Source organism: Macrobrachium rosenbergii, chromosome 50 (assembly GCF_040412425.1).
Source record: "Macrobrachium rosenbergii isolate ZJJX-2024 chromosome 50, ASM4041242v1, whole genome shotgun sequence".
In the NCBI taxonomy this organism is placed as follows: Eukaryota; Metazoa; Arthropoda; class Malacostraca; order Decapoda; family Palaemonidae; genus Macrobrachium; species Macrobrachium rosenbergii.
The window spans coordinates 19,887,051-19,905,360 of NC_089790.1; the positions used below are offsets into that span (position 1 = coordinate 19,887,051).

The following is an 18,310-nucleotide window of genomic DNA, read 5'->3' on the forward strand; positions in this document are numbered from 1 at the left end:
TTAGTAAGAGGTGTGATAAATATGGAAGTAGCAGGGTGAAGACAAGACACAAATTCAAGAATAAAATGCTCAATAGAAGTGGAAAAAAGCAATTTTGCATTTAACCCTGTAAGGAATAAAACCTAACAAATATGTTGGTGATGATGATGGCAGATATAGGTAAATAAGTCTTGAGCAATTATAATTTCTACACTACTCCCCACTCCTCTGTCAGTACTACAGCAATTCAATTTTAGCTAAATTCTTGTATGCACTTTGGTATATACTAGTCATAATAGGGTACAGAGTATTAAGTTTGCTAACTTAAATCACTTTTCATAATAATGATGCTATTTCCCTAATTTTTTTTACATCATTCAGATAAATCTTTTCATAGATATACTTAAACAGTTGTAGTTACATGACAAAGCAGCCATTATGCCTCAAAATGTTTCCAGGGAAGCGACAAGATACACAATATCATTTAAACTTTCCTCATACTGTAATTCAAAAGGTATTTCTGGTTTTATTGCCGTACTTTTTGCTTTTACTCATCACAAAGGAAAATTTCCTTTCCACAAAATGAGACTGTACTTTGCCTGTTTTCCTTTGCTTATTCAATTAATTATTCACTTGGCTAACTAGGAAAATTGTCCTATAATAACTGAACTCCCAATTATCTAAGCACTCAGAACCCCTACCAATTACTTAAGTTTCAACCTATACTTAGTATAGGATGAAAATGACATCCATCCTAGTAGCAGTGCATTGATAACAGATGTGATACAAACCACATCACAATGAAACAGAAAATCTTATTAAAAATGCAGTGACATCTTTAAACTGTACCAAATGATGTATAATTATTGTCATAATGACAGAAGGGTAGACTAAAATTATTTAAACACATGATCATGCAATTTCACTTCTTAAAATAAGCTAAACATTTTTTTACTACTGCTAGCATGTGTACAAATCTAGTAACTGGAAGTAAGTCCCTTATTTCTTTTTCAACAAAAACTTTCTAAGAAACAACCACATTTGGGTGTAAGCTTTTGTGAATCAAGTAATCTACAAAAATTATAGAAACTTTTATAATCAACCTCATTAGAAACTTGGTTAGCACTGTAAACATCACATTTTTGCTTATAAATTAGTATTGAAATGAACTGATAGCAGGGAAAATATTTTTAGGTCTCCCTACATACCAGCTCATAGTTTACGTGATTGTACACTTATCAGCCTACATAAAAGTAAATGATTATCATTGTCAGGAAATGGTGTTATTTTTTTCTGTAAATAATGATCTAAGATTATTTTCATCTAAACAGCACTTAACAGAAAGTTTTCAAATTACCAAACTGCACTCTGCTATTCCTAAAAATATATATATTTTTTTTTAATATTTTCCGCACAGAATCTGAACTCTCCAATCATTACTCTGGGCAGTGTAACAACTTTACACTTTGATTCTTCCATATTTTTTTTTTTTCTGGGGGGGAGGTAAAAATTACCTTCTTTTCATACCAAAGCAAGCAAATTTTTGAAAGAATTTTACTTGGATATATTTACATTTGCCTTATAAACTCCAGTTTTAGTTCAAAAGAAATAGGTTACTTGAATAAATTTCGGATCTGGTAATACTCTCACAACCTCACACACACACCTGTGCCAGATCCTTGAAGAGAAACCAATAAACACCTCATAAAGTTTCCTTTTTTTTTTTTTTTAGCTAGATCATACAAAGCTCAGAGTCTCAAAGTTTTTAAACCTATCTGTCAGAGAGCAATACTAAAGTTACACAGGGTCATTCTCGATACGTTTTATTGCAGCTTCAAAAAGTTATGTTTCAACTAAACGTTGTGCCTTGCTTAACAAATGTGATAAATAGTCACCACACAAGTTTTAGAATACTTGTTTTTGGCCTTGTAATCAAGCACATTTTCACCAGCCAACAATGCAGATAGGTAAAGACTTTCTTTACAAACAGAACATACATGAAAGTAAACATCATGCACAATTGAAAACTTTCAACTTAGTTCCAAATAAACTTTATGACCAGATTCTACAGCAAAGAAATACACAAGTAAAATAATGAGATTTTCACTGAAATAAAGTGAACGAAAAATGATAAGTAAATGAATGTGTGTTGAAGTGTCTCTTAATCAGAGTACAACATCATAACTGGTAAAAGAACAATATAAATTATTGTATACATCCTACATCAGATCTGCCTTGGGCAGCAAGGCAGTTATCATTAAAATGAAAAGATCAACAACAATGTTATTCTAATGCTTTCCATACAACACTTGTTCCTTTCCAAAGATTGTTATTCTGCTCTTGAAGAGTACCTGTATTTTCAAAGCAAAGGAAGCAAAGGCCGCCTTAAAACATATGGCAATATCTGAATGCCCATGATGCTACCCTCAAACAAACATCACTCTATTAATATTAAACTAGATCGAAAAGCAGTAAGTGGGTACATAAATATCTTATGTTTTCTATTTTCAGCACGGAACTATTCTCCACAACTATCACTTTGTGTAAAGTTTGTATATCTACCTCATGTAATGCCATGTGCAAAAAATAAGGTAACTGTATTTAAATTCATCCTATAAATGAAATATAATTTTAATTTAATATTTATATTTCTCTAACTGTAAATATAAATATGCAAGTAGTCTTCAAGTTACAAGACCATAGCACAGTAGTCAGATGTGCGTGTATGCATCTGAGGAGGGGAAAAACTCCTTGGCATACAATACTGAGTTTTTCAAAGTCATAAGTATTTTGCTAAGACTAATATTTACATATTTCATAATTGGACAAACTTTACAGATTTCACCAGACACACACTTTCCAGAAATTTATCTAATCAAATCGCAACACTGTAGTAAGCTTTCCTTCTACTTCTAGATTTCAGTTTCCTTTAACACCTTCTTGAAAACAAACCCAGTAGTGTTCATCAACATTTACCCATTAATGTTATGGAGAGTTTAAATTGATGTACAAGAAAATTTACAATTACCAGATAAACTGTAAACCAAACTTTTTTTTTTTTTTTTTTTGTGGGTATGCTTTTAATGATCTTTAAATCATACATGGCTGCATATACTTCAACTCTCAAGACAAGAGGTAAAAATAGGTAATGTGAACAGATTTGCCTTCTTAAAGAGGATATTCCAGCAAGTCTCACATCTGTGAGATGTAAAGTTTGAAAGCATAAGTATTCAATGCAGGTTTGGAAAGTTCACAGTACACATACTACTGTACAATTTTTGAGAGGTTGGTAAATGTTCTATGTTAGGATGTTATGATTTTCTAGGATGAATTTTCTTAAAATTTATTTTCGGATAGTATCATCCATGTACGCATCTTATACTAGAGGCTGGTTAAACCTTAATTTATGGATGAAAATTATGTAGCTCTAATATGAAATGATGATGAATCATTTTCTTGGAAAGATATTAGTGTTTACATTTTGCTTTATAAACAGCCAACACCGATTCTCATTCAAAAATGACTGAATGATTTTCTTAATGATATCAGGTCTTTGATTCTGATAAAAGTCAATGGGCAGCTAATACACAATGGTGATGAATAATTTTGTGACTACTTTTATGATTTTCTAACCTAAGAGTTGCTTTCATTTTAAATGTATATCAAATAGTTCAAGATCCTGCTGGAAGGAAAATTGCAATTCACCACTTCGAAATTAACGTAACTGCTTGGCAGTCTGAGACGTTCCTGTAAAGGATTAATTCTGTACAATTCTGACTCATACTGATGATTTACGAAACATTCCAACCTTTTCTGTCATTATTAAAATTCACTCATACTGAAGCTTTATGCAACATTCTGAATTGCCAATGTTAAAAAATATCAACAATTAAACTACCATTCATATGCAGTAAACCATAACTTGAATGTAAACCAACTTTTTTTTCAGCAATGAATCTAAAATTGCTATAGCAACTAAAGTAAAAATGCTAAAGACTTAAATTCATTTACATTATCCTCCAAAGAAAAAGGGTATGAGACCAATATTTAAATTATAGTATTAAAATATTTTTAAACACCCGTAATGGTTGTTTTTCCTCATGTATTATCACATGCCAGACTTCTGTGATTTATCTAAAAGTTAAAAAGGGGATTTCTAGTATAATTTCTCTCTAGAAATCTGATGGACAGTATAGAAAACCATGGGAATTTAAACAAACATGATGAAATTGAAATTTAAAGGAGGTGGATATTTAAAAAATTACAGTTACTAGTATAGTACCCCTTCAGAGTGCAAGTAATACAAAATCAAATTAATACTTTCACTGAGGTCTCATTAACTAGCAACTTCATCCATTCTTCCATCAAAGAGCAGCAACAGTATATTTGCACTGCCTTGTTCAGCTTCTAGGGTAATGACAAAAACATGTTTTAGAAGGTCAAAAGTACCTCTACAATGCATTCGATAACAATTTCTAAAAATACATCACAAATGCTGACAACTTGCAAATAGCAAGAACTTTTCAAAATGGTCTTTGAAGAAACTTGATTTGGCAGAAATTTACCCCAGAAAACTTTCCACCTAACAAGTGATCATTGTAGGTAAACCTGTATGAATTATGTACAAGAGTCAAAGCCACTATCTTATTTTCCCCTTAGCCATGGAAAAAGGAAGAAAACTCCCTAGAAACACTTACAATATTGACTGGATAATCATACATTCAATTCTGACTGGCCACCATGTCAAGCACAAGTCCCCTTAAATGAATATAAAATGATAATTGTGATCATGACCCTCTTAACTTTAGTACAGTATCTAACTTCTATACAATTACAATTCAATCACCAACATACGCACACACACTGTAAAGCAAAATATAATACAAGCATAATAATGATATTCACCTTGATGTTGTCTTCTTTGCTTTTCTCTTCCCCTCTACCGGTTTCACGTACAGCTGAACTAGCTTTGTTGGAGTGCTACGCAGTCACCACCACACACCCCCAACAAATGGTGAATATGTATCACCACATCAGAGTCAGAAAGAAAGGGGGGGTCTTAGCCTCATTATTTAAGAGCATCATGCACCCAATAATTTTTCCAGTCACTCCAAAAATAAAGAATAAGAAAGCAATTATTATATCATGCACAAGATGTGAGAGAAAACCCTGCAGATTTCACCAAGTTTTTCTCAAGCAACCTCTATGTTATAAGATTTAAGCATACTATACTACAAAATAAAACATTAAGAATTTGTTAGCAAATTCAACAATGAAAGTCTTATTCAGCTGGGTAAAACATTTTCCGGTTTTAGTAATGGTAGATTTTTTCCTCAATTGATTTGTTACAATATTATTCAAAGACCTTCATTGCAAACTACTGTAAAATGAACAAAACTTAAAAAAAAATAAGACACCAAATGGCTATGCAAACTTCTTATGCCATCTAAAGGAACTCCCAAATAAAATACACTGCTGCATAAAAGGGAGAAAAATGGCTTGGAGCTTTACAAATGATCCATTAAAACAATATCACATTTCACTACAAAATCTGTTATCATCCATTCGCAACATTAATAAACTTATTTTCTCGCATGATACATACCTTCTTATTACAAGAACCACTGCATTCCCAGTGAACTCTTACTATTAATCACATGTGTAAGATGCAAATATACATTCATAAGAAGTTTGTGAACTTTCAATTGGCAAGAGCAAACCCTGAGTGTAATGAATGAGCTTGGAAATGTATATAAAACCACAATAATGTCACCAATGCACCACAATGGTTATGCAAATACAATACAAACGGCAGTTCTGTCACTGTGAAAGAACAATACGAGTATTCCTAATGGAAATGAAAGATTCTTAAAAATGCATCACATGAAATATCACAAAGACACAAGGAAATAAGAGATAAGCATCAGTTCAACATACACTACAAAGTAAGTCGAGGTAATTTCTGATCACTGATTTCTCAGCAACAGTGATCAATGAGAGAGATAAAGGGAAACATAAATTTTCCAAATGGTAATCAAAAGCAGTGCAAATGCCACACTCACTGAGTATACAGGCAACTTGGATTTAAAGATGTAAGAAATTGCCTTAGAGAGAAAGAACAATGGTGGACTCCAAGGACTGACATGCTGAACACTAACCATGACAGCCAATCAAGAATCAAAATTCATGATGAAAACTCTGGAAAGCAACTTACAAGTAGAAAAGAAGTTAAGTAATGCAACTGAATGGAGGCAGTACTCTGAATAATTACTGAATGAAGACTGAATATACACTGAATGATGTTGACAACAGTGAAATGTGGCCCCTCCCCCCACAGAAAAATCTGAGGTTAAAGATCCCCAAGATGAAAAATGATATAGCTCCAGGACCAAATGGCTTGAGCGATTTGGAAAAAGCCTGCATCTGGAGAACCAGGCACTGAGAAGTTGACCTAAATATATGGAGAAGGAGATAGGGCTATATACAAAAAAGTACAGATCAAGATTACAAATTTTCAGTTTAGTTTTGTGCTGTGGGATCTTTCTAAGATATTATGCAAAGAAAGATGTTTAATCATATTTTGTGAATTCTGACAGGGCTACTGACAAGAGTACAAGGACTAAAAAAAATAGGATGAGCACAATATAGGCAGAGGGTAACGGACAAGACTCCTATGGTCTGCACAAGAAAAAACTGGAGGACCTAGTAAAAACCGTAGCAAAATGATGCTAGATAAATACTGGAGTATAACATGGATTAACACTGCATCCTCTGCTGATTATCAAGAGCAATACAGGAGCAAGAGGTGAGGCCCATGGGAACTACTGTCAGTAGACAAACACTGATTTTGACAAAACTGACAAAACTGAACGAGGGTTTAAACCGTGTAAAAGATTGAAGAGGGGAACGGCAAATAAAGAACATAAATTTAGGTATACTAATCAACACTGCTCTAACCAGAATGGACACTAAAGCTTAAGGAGTGAACATATGGATACTGCTGTTAAAATCATGTACAGTACTGATTTTGACAGGAAAATGCCACAAGTAATGCTCAGGATGGTAGAGTTTACATAAAGTATAGGGTTTCTGCAAATGGTGATAAGATGGCAATGGAGAATGCCCTCAGGGGAAAAGGAACATTTCTGTTACCTAAAGTTGTACAGTATAGCAGACCCAGAGGTCAATGAGTCAAATCTTGCAAGATTTAGATCACGACTAAGGTTCAATAGGAGATTTAAATGGTGATTAAGGTTCAAAGGTAACGTGACTCAGATAAATGAGTGCGGATCAACCAGTAAGAGAAAAGAAGACTTTGAAGCGTCAGGAAGTCAACACAATTATGGGAAATGTGAAGTGATGTGGGCTTGGAAAATTAATTCAATAAAGATAAATTCAGTTAATTCTGTTAAACAGATTTTTTTATGCATGGCCACTCTGTAAAACAATACAAACATTCCAGTAATAAAATTATATTATAAATACATATCTATTTCTAAAAAGAAAACTGTCAATTACCCAAAGACTACAACAACAACAAAAAATTAACCACTATTTAAATGGCCAAGGCAAAGTACATATAGAAATATACCAAATTTTCAAGTAATTTGTATTTTTCCTCAGTATACATACTGGACCTTCTGGTGTGATACTCAGCTACCACTAACCTTTAGTCAGTACCATTCATAAATAAAAAAATAATCACTTAAAACTTCCCACTGCTTCCATTAATTTTGAAAACTGCAAAACTTCATATCAATGTAAAATTTTATAGTATAACAGCTGTTGTATTGTATGGTCACTCAACCTGAACTTTATCTGAACATAATGGCTAAGAAAATTTCTTGATTTCCTATTATTTTTGGATCAGTTATCCAGTGAAAAAACTGAGATAAAAACTAGAACATATGATAAAGACGAGAAGGGAGAGCGGCTAGTAAAGTTGCTTATATGGATGTAACAAAACAAAAGTCCAGTAGGGAAACCAGAAAATCATGGAGGTAAAATAGCCTAGAGATGACATAGATAGGATGGGAATTCTGTGCTCACAACAGAGGAGAGCAAAAACTTATTTCACATCTAATTCAGTAAGGAAAAAATCAGGCATAAAAACTAATCTTGGTGATCTTTTCCCCACTAACAAAATTTAGCTCTAAACCATTTCTAATATATTTTTTTTTTTTTTTTACTTTTATAGATGAAAAACCGTAACCAAAGTAGACGATACCACTGAAGGATCTGGGACAAGACATTTTACATCAACAAAATATGTCCTTCCTCTCTTTTAATGAAGAACCTGAGACAAGACATTTCACATTAGCTTCAAGCTGTCTTTCCCGCTCTTTTAAACAACTTGAGATTTGGCAGAGTTCATTCAACATTACAAGATGTAAATAAACCTGGGTCTGACAAAATCTTCAGCATCTTAAATGGCCCTAAATATGGCATAAAAGGTTTACAGAGTATTTATTCAATTTTTCAAGACTAAATCCTTCATGAAGAATTGGATATTTCCAAACCAATTTCCATCTCTCAGTTCCTGCTTTATTAGTTAAAATGAAGAAATTTATACTGCTAATTACAGGACCACCATCACTACTTAAAATGTATAGATACCAACTTGCACTCTTGTTAAAATAGATCCCCCAAAAGATCCAACAGCTCAGACAGCTCCATGGCATTTCAAAAGCTGATGTTGTGTATAGTTACACCCACAACACAGGTGGAAATAGTTTTACCCTTCTCAAAAATATTAAATAAGAAAAATGTCAATCACCAAAAATTAAAGTTTCTCGGATTTTCCCTGTCCACTGTTTCCTCAGTATCATATCTAACGAATCCAGTTATTCACTCTGTGGTTTATCCAAGATTATGGCTTTGCTATTTACTTACTCAAGTATCTGCAGTGTTTCCTTTTTGTGAGAAAATGAAAGATTTAGATTTAAAAGTTAAAAGTAATATTTCTGAAATGGTCATGCTGTAAAAAGACAAGAAATGGAAAATCAATTCCTTCAGCTTTCACAAAAGAATAAATTTGTGCTAGGTTTACTTGTGCTCCTAGGACAAAGTTACATCCATGGTACAAGTTTCGTGCTTAGTCAAGACATGTACTACAATATAGTATTCTTATTAATGTGTGGATTAAAGGCATAAGAGAGAACATGCTCTGGTTAAAAGTAATGTGTTGAGAGGAATCACTTACGACAAGCAAAGCCACACAATCCAATACAAAGATAGCTACACTATTCTCAAATTAATAGGTCTTAACAATGAACAAATTACTGACACAACTGTGTATGCCAATGAGTTCACTGAAACATTTCTGATAGATAGCTGGCTGAAGAAAATTTAGTTTCCAGATAAGTTTTCATTTGTAATTATACAGAATTCTTTTGGAAACTTTAAATCGAGCATACATCCATTAAAGTGCAAAGCAGGCTATGCAATACAGGATAAAATAACACTGGTGCTACATGGCAATGCTGCGGGTCATATGATCAACCAAATTTTTTACCTCCCAATACCTAAACTGTATTACCCTAGGATACAATCTGAATAATGCATCTAAACAGCCATTAATGCCAACCCTAATCATAATGTGTAATGCTTGAAACCTTCACCAATGCAGATACAATCATTTTTATCAAAGCAACAATATATTAACTAAAAGTATAAAGTCACGAATTATCTTGAAGATGCCGTAAGGGCAGCAGCTAATAAAATTACCAAACTGTGAATGGCAGAAGTCAAACCAGGCTCAACTGATGTGACTGACAAAGTAATGGAAGAACATACTGAAGGTGCTTAAGTTCAACAACTGAAGACCTTGTTAAATCTTCAACAGAGGATGACATGCAAAGAAGCTGAAGAACCCACAGCATAGACATTTAGAGAAATTTGGGTAAATGTTCAACATTGCACAGAATCTAAAAGATATGATTATCGAATATAATCTTTGGATGGAAGGCAGCACTAAATCACCTGTATGATCACCAAAGGATTAAAAATCCTGAATCATCACTTTGATTTAAGAAACAGAAGTTCCTATCATGTTTTTCATGACTGTACTTAATTCAAAAAAAAGGTCCTAATACTCATAGCATTTCCTTTCCTAACAAAACCAGGGGAACTGAACAAAGATTCATCAGCTGTGAGCTAAAACTAGTTTCTTAAATGATTAAACATAATAAAAAATATATAAACCAATCTTTTTTTTTTTTGAGATAATTATATTCAATACATCAATATATTTAAAACATAAAATATGTGGACGAGTTATAAAGGGACCTTATCTTTAAATCGTCAGCACCTCAAATACCATGTGGTACAAAGACCTCTGTGAAATTCTGTCACACAAGTCTTTCCTGTGTTTTATCTTCTGTAAATCTAAACTTATCTCCAGCCTCCCTTATTGTTCTCATCCGAGTAGATCTGGATCTTCCAATTCTTCTGGTGCCTACAGGAGCTAAACTGACACTATCAAATAATATTCCTCCTGGAGTTGTATGAAGAACATGTCTCTACATAAATAACTTTTAAAATTTCACTCCTGCCATCCAACTCCTAATATTCTTAAAGCTTTATTCCTAAATCAAAAAAATCTTAAATAGTTTCAGTTATGTCACTGTTCATGCCTGTATAGTAATGCCTCTAATCATTTTGATTTCCAAATCTTATTCAACTTGCCCACACCTGATCAATCTACTTCAGTCTTTCACTAAATTCCAACTCAAGAGAATTTGCATTTTAAATCCCAAATAATTGTGCTGTGAATTAAGTTATGCTCTAACCATATGGGTTCTCTATTTTTTGCATTACAAATAGAACATGCTCAAGCAGACTACGGGCTATTTCTAGTCCTGTCAGGAACCCTTTCAAGCACAATAATGGTAAATGGCACCATTCTTGAGGTTTGACTCGTATGATCCCATTTGTGCACAAAAGTAACATATACTAAGGAGTGATCTAGATCATTTGTTCTTTAACCACTACACCAATCACGAGGGAAAAATAAGAAAATTTTTAAAATGCCTAAAAGGTCAAATCACCACTTCTATGATTCAATAATAATCATAACTCCAACATTCTTGCTTCACTTCAGAAAAAAATTACAATGATCACACCACAATCCAAGGTATTTTATCATAAGCAGTTTTTTTAACAACTTTTCCATATAAACCCATTATTCATAAAAATCCTTTATTTCTGTGTCCCGAAAATCATAATCATCAGTCCACACAAAGCAGAAGTTTACTATATATGATTCAGCCCCAACTTACAGCATAAATCTACTTGTATAGCTGGCTCACTTTTCCATTCATTTGAAACTGGAAAAATCAAGCCCATTGGGATGGGATGTGGCCGCTCAACATATTACTGATGTGTTTTTATAACAAATGTTCTATTATATAAAAAAAGTTGTTTCATCACAACCCAATTAATTACATACATGCCTGAAACCACACTACAGGCAGTCCCCAGTTAACGGCAATCTGGTTTTATGGGGCTTGTCTAGAGATGAAAATTGGCAATTGTCAGCACCCAAACTCGCCAATTTCTGCTTATCGGCGCTGATAATTGGTACTGGCACCGAAAATCGGCACCGCTTGCCCAGATTTTCGGTTAGCGGCGATTTTCAGTTATCACCACACCCTCAGAATGGAACCCCTGCCGATAACCGGGAACTGCCTGTACTGTATTTAGATGAGAGGTCAAGCTATTAGAAGTTACCTTGGTTCCAAGACCTTGTAGTGCAAAGTAGTTACGAACCAAGTCCCTACTAATACAATATTTTGTACTGGGTAAAGTCTCCCGTCTGCCAAAAATTTCTCACCTACTAATCATGGCCTGCCTAGACAATGGGTCCCAAGAAATACATCCAGGCATTTATGAATGACATTCCCCATTTACTGGTGTTAAAAGTAAACTGACAATAGGAGGTACCAGCAGGTAAAAGTTGACATGATGATAAATTCAAAAGCCTCTAAAGGTGAATGTACCTTGTGCCCAATTTTGTACTTGTTCAAAATCAATCTCTGATATGCTAGAACAGACCACTGAAATCATGCTGCACTACAGATTATACTGTATTCAAAATCTTCCTTTTTCATTTTCATGTAACATGAAGTTTCGGAAACAAGTTATCCTAAAGTAAGCCCTGACCAGTTTAGCTGAGCAAAGTACAAAGCCTTCATTTAGTGACCAAATATATGGCCAAGGTTGGCAAAGGCCTCAAAATGAAGTCCTGTGGCAGGCCTCTATATGTTAACAACAATGGCCAGGATACAAGAGAAGACCTTGGATCTTCACACATTTTGTGTATGACCGTTTGAGCACCTCTATAACCCATAATTCTGATACAATGCCCTGTCAAGATATCCAGATTCTCTGAGGGCAAGCCCTCCAGAAGGCTCAACTTGAAGTTGGAAATATGCTAATCGTCTCCTACCTTCTGTCTTAAGAATTTGTCAGAAATCCAGTCCCTTCTACTGGGATGAAAAATAAACTTCTGCCATCTATCAGGATTGTCTATTTAAGGGTCATTGGATACTGGCATCTAGAGGGTGTCAATAAACCACTGGGCTGTCTGGGCTTATGCTCGAATGGCTATCTACCAGGTAGGGAATGTTGCTGCATGGGATGCAACAAGGTGCACAAAGTAAAAAGTTCTACAAAAACAGTAAGCTCAACCAACACCTAATACTTGATGTCCTTATCAAAGCTCATTCTACAAACCCAATCTCCATCTAAGAAACCAGGAAAGGGAAGAGGATCCTTAGATTTTATGGTGAATGGGTTGGTATCAAAACTCATTCAACTGGACAGCATATGCATAGTTTATCACAAAACCAATTTATAAAAAAAACCCCTGAATCATTATTTAGGAAAGACAAAACAGATGAGTCTAAGCAGGGAGACTCCATCAAAAGTAATAATGGGGAGATGGCAAGGTCTGGGATAAAAGGAACACTTTTGTACTTCAAATTTTGCAAAATAGAATGATTTCCCAACACTGGGCCTTCTCATACACAAGGAGGCTCTACTGAAAACAAGAACTAAAGGCAGTGCAAGAGCCTTAACAGTGAAGACTGAGCAGCAAATCTTTACTAGAAGATGAAGACCCCTAGAGATGAGATAGGCTGTCAATTCAAACCAGGAATTCTCAGTTTTTGACAAAGAGCCTTGGCAAGAGTTGCAAGAAGGGACAACAACAACCAAAGCCATTTCCAAAAACTTTACTCGCTGAAGATAAATTAGAAAACCTCTTACATAACGCAGCAGTGACTGAGGGCAAGGGTGAAACTTGAATAACATGAAGCTTACATCAAGAAATGACATTTTTTATTAAAATAAAGTTTTATATATACTTACCAAGTAATTACATGGCTATTAGTTCCTACTTTTTGCTGCAGCTTAAGTTTTAAAAATTTCGCTGTAAAGCTCATATTGTTTTGGTGTAGGTAACAAACCCTGTCCACTTTTGGGGAAGAATAGGTACAACTGGCTCAAGTATTCAATTCGTTCATGCATAATGTCCATTAGAGGGGAGGCAGTGGGGGATCTGATCATGTAATTACTTGGGAAGTATATAAGAAACTTTATTTTATTATAAAAATGTCATTTTTATATAAGTAACGTACCAAGTAATTACATTGCTGAATCCCACAGAGAAAGGAGGTGGGATACATGGATACTAACTACTCAGAGGCACTCAGTAATGGAGATGAATTTGAAATAGATAGGTAGCCAGCACTGGACAATGCTTGTTGCAACTTTACCTGTTGAGAGAGCCACAGCGGACAGGTACTGCCTCTGGTCGGTGCTCGTCATCAACCTGTAGTGGCGCAGCAGTAAAGCTGAGAATCACCTCTACTTAGTGGGTGCTTTGCCGCCAAGGAGTACTCCAATTGCCAAAGCCTTATACAAAAGCGTATGCCCTTACCCTGGGCACAGTACAAGAAAAATTTGACCAAGTATATTACCTACATCTTACGTAAAACACCAAACCCATCCATTAGAAGACTGGTGGGTACTCTGGGTAAGTAGTACCCCCTAGCTCCCATAACTCGATCACCTAAATTCAAGGCGAGGAGAGAGAGAAATTGGAGACATGATCCTACCCTTCCTCCCCCCGTACCAAGCCAGCCACGGATAACGATCTTATGTACTGCAATTTTCATAAGTGGTTTCTAAATCATGCAAATAATAAGAGGCAAACACAAATCTGCACATCCAGTACATAGACTGAAGAACAGTCTGACAGTGACAGATTGCATTTCAAAAGCCAGTGAAGTGGCGACTGCCCGAACTTTGTGGGCTTTAACTTGCAATAAAGTAGGGCCTCCGTCTGAATTCCCCTGTGGGGTTCAGAGATAACTTCTCTAAGAAAGAGGGATAACGTGTTCATGGATGTACAACGAGTTATGTTCTTTGCAAAACACCAGAGGTTAAGAGAGGGGCTTCTGATGCTCTTAGTCCTCTCAAAAACATTTCAAGGTTCTGACCAGACAGAGAATTCTCTCCTAGTCTGTAGATCCGGTAAACATGCAGACCGCATTACCTTGTGAAAAGCCAACCTGCTTGTCCAAGGACTTTAATCCACTAATTCTTCTGGCTGTCGCTAGAGCAACCAGAAGGTTCTGAGAGCCTATGAAGCATGACGTCTAGGTTCCAAGGAATAGAAGGCGGTCTGTGTTTCCCTGAAGTATCGAAAGATTTAATCAAGTCACTAAGATCCTGACTTGTTGCAAGATCCAAACTTCTGTGCCTAAAGTCAGAATTGAGCATGGATCTACAGCCTTTAATAGTCTAAGTTGCTAGCCCTGAGAAGACTTCAGAAGATTAAAAATCAGCTATTTGAGTTAAAGTGGTCTCAGAAGATGAGATACTGCTTCTCCGACACCAGTCATGAAAAAACTGACCACTTAGTCTGGTACACGTTACATGAAGATTATCGCCTGCAGTTGGCAATATTCTTTGCAGCTGCCTTTGAAAATCCTTTGCTGACAAGATTCCTGACAGTTTGAAGCCTGTCAGAGCGAGAGTGGACAAACCTTGATTATAGCAGAGGAAATGAGGTTGTTGAGAAGACTTTGGCACTGTGGAAGAAGTCTTGGGATGTCCACTAAGAGGCTTAGAAGGTCCGGGGACCATTCCCTCTGCAGCCAAAACAGGGCCACTAGAGTTATCGACAAGTTGCAGTGAGAATGAAACTTGTTGATGACTTCCCTCGCCATACTGAATGGCAGGAAGGCACACATGTTCAGGTCAGACCATTCCTGGAGCACTGCGTCTGTTGCCCGAGCCAGAGGGTCCAGAACTGACGAGCAATACAGGGGAAGAGGATGACTCTTTGACGTCTTTAAGAACGTTCATCTTGCCCTGAATGAAGCAGGTGACAATCTGAGTACAGTTGTTCTGTGCCCAAATGAGATGATCTCTGGCCACCTGGCAAAGAGAGAAAGAATGCGTGCCTCCTTGGTCCCTTATGTAGGCCAGTGCTGTCATAATGTCCGAGTGGACTGCAATTATTTTGTAGTGTGTCACCGAAGCAAAATGCTTAAGAGCAAGGTGTATCACGTTCAGCTCCTTTACATTGATGTGGAGCATTCTTTCTTCTTGCAACCACTTTCCCGCAACTTCCAAGTCCTGTAAATGAGCTCCCCATCCAAGGTCTGAAGCGTCTGAGAACAAGGTTAGGTTTGGGTTCAGAGGGAGTAAAGAATTCCCTATCAGGAATCTCTCTTCTCCCAGCCACCCCCGAAGGTCCTTGAATTCGGGAGTAATGGGGGAGGCAAATGATTCCGGAGACGTCTTCCTGCGCCAGCTGGCCTTTAGGAAGAATGGCAGGGGTCTCGAGTACGGTCTCCCTAACGGCATAAACTTCTCTACAGATGAAAGAATGCCCAAGAGGCTCATCCACTCTTTGGCTGAGCAGGAAGGAAGAATGAGAAATTTCTGAATCGTCTGCAGGCTGGAAAGAATTCTTCTCTATGACAGAAAAGCCCGAAAACTCTAAGAGTCGATCATCATCCCTATGTAGACGATTGACTGAGTCATGACTACAGTAGATGTGACTTGGAAAAGTTGATCAGGAGTCCCAGATCCTGGACAAGGGAGAGAGTCTTCTGTAAGTCCTCCGTGCAATGGTTTCTCGATAGGGAGCATAGGAGCCAGTCGTCAAGATACAGGCATATATTGATGCCCATCAAATGTAGCCACTTTGCTAATGGGGCAAGAACCCTGGTGAAGACCTGTGGGGCTGCTGAAAGACCGAAACAGAAGGCTCAAAACTGGTAGATCCTGCCCTGGAAAACAAATCTCAAGTACTTTCTGGATTCTGGGTGGACTGGAACGTGAAGGTATGTGTCCTCCATGTCTATCGTACCCATCCAATCCCCTTGATGAATGGAGGACAGCACTGACTGATTGGTATCCATCCTGAATTTCGTGGTCTTTATGAAAAAATTCAGAGCACTTAGGTCTTTCACAACTTTTATGGCCCCGTTTTGGAGCAGAGAGGTAACCTCCTTTGACAGGGCCAAAAACCTCTGTGAGCCTACGGAGTAGACTGTCAAGTTGATAGGCGCCAACGCCAACGGGGGGCTTTACGTTTAATGGGATAGAGTACCCTTCTCTCAAAACTCCTATCACCCACGGTTCCGCACTCGACTTCCCATTTCCTCCAAAAATGGAGAAGTCTTACTCCCACCAGCACGCAGAAGATCGGATCCTCACTTGCTAGAAGCGGGTCTGGTAGATGATTTGATGACCGTGAGCACCACACGGGGCTTGGTACATGGTCAGGACCGATACCTTGCTTTGACGCCACGAAAAGGCCGCTGTTGCCAAGGAGAGGCCATCCTCATATTAACAGATGCCACAGGTGTCCAAATCAGTTGCTTTGGGCGTTTAGTGGACTGTGTTAGCAAGCCCCAGGTAGTTTTCTGAACTCCAAAGTAGCCCTGGGAAACAGACTATCTCGGTCCAACAAGGCGAAGAGTAGAGACAATTTCTGAGAAGGAGTGACTCCTCTAGTGACAAACCGAACACCCTAGTTCCCTCTTCTTCAATATGACTAAGGCAAAGAGAGTAGCCAATTCTTGGAATCCGTCATGAACAGCCTTGTCTGCACAGCATAAAACTCCTAGCCAGTCTGCAGTAAAATTGTCCAGTAGAGCTGTGCAATCTTCAATCTTCTTTGTCAAAGCTCCCACTGTCCAATCAAAGAAGGAGAATATTTCAAAGACTTTGAATAAGTCTTTTGCTAAATGATCCAACTCCACTGACGCAAAGCCTATCCTGGCCAAAGGACGAGATTGAAGATGCAGCTAAATCCTTTTGTTCTTGCACTGTAGTCGAACGCTTCTTTACAAGGTTCAAGATGTTATCGAGACCACGATGAATCGGTTCCAGACAGGCGTCTTGCGCCACTGGAAAGCTGGCACTAGTTGAAAATGGCTGCATTGGACAATCAGCAGTAGTGCCATGAGAAGTTATAAGTTTGTTAGGATGTGGCGCCAAATGAGGCACTGAGTGCGGCAACTGAGTCCGGCAAGACTCACAGGAGACATATGATGATCTGGTACCAAATGATGGTTGGAGCACTAAGCTCACACAGCGTGCTCACCCCTACTAGGATGTTCAAAATCCACTGGGTGTTCGACTGCTAACGAACGTTTGAAATGCCCCGTAGTACCAGCAACGGGCCGCTTGATGCCAGACAAGCAATCACCCGCATAGGACAGTCAGGGGCCAAACAGTGGTTGGACCGCTCAGCTCGGACAGCATGCTCACTTCCACTTGGGCGTTCGTAATCCACTGCACCAACATACATCTCTGGTGTTCGAGTGCTACTGAACGCTCAAAACGTACCGTAGTACCACCAACTGGCTGCTTGACACCAGCCGACTGCCTGACACCAGACGAGTGATCGCCTACATAGGACAATCGAGTGCCAAATGGTGGTTGAAGAGCACGGCTCAGAAAGCATGCTCACCTTCACTCGGGCACTCGTAATCCACTGCATCAACATACGTCACTGGGTGTTTGACTGCTATCGAACGTTCGAAACGTACTGCAGTATCACAAAATGGGCACTTGACACCAGCCGAAAGCCTGGCACCAAATGTGCAATCAGCCATAATACTGCCTCCCCTCACTGGCTGCTCAGCCGACGCTGAACGCAACCCCACCGTGCACTTGGCTGATACTGGCCGATCGGCACTCTTCTTATACAAGGGTTGCGGTACAAGCAACTCGGGAGACATCGGAACGTCTTCCTGGTCCCAGAGCTCCAAGAAGGTTCAGAAATCTGTCCTAGATCTCTGGA

At 37.6% G+C, this 18,310-nt stretch overlaps 1 protein-coding gene across 4 annotated transcripts in view; it reads right to left on the minus strand.

Moving 5' to 3' along the window:
* The window catches only part of LOC136832727 (hrp65 protein-like), a 112,559-nt gene that overhangs the window by 46,930 nt on the left and 47,319 nt on the right, over positions 1 to 18,310 (minus strand). For 2 of the 4 annotated variants that reach the window (XR_010851293.1, XM_067094236.1), the window contains exon 10: positions 4,885 to 4,959. The exons of the other annotated variants lie outside the window; for them this stretch is intronic. Coding sequence is in view for 1 of the 2 variants with exons in the window: in XM_067094236.1 (XP_066950337.1) it covers positions 4,885 to 4,959 (75 nt within the window). In the remaining variant the exon portion in view is untranslated. The remainder of the gene's footprint in view (positions 1 to 4,884; positions 4,960 to 18,310) is intronic. 4 annotated transcript variants of the gene reach the window in all.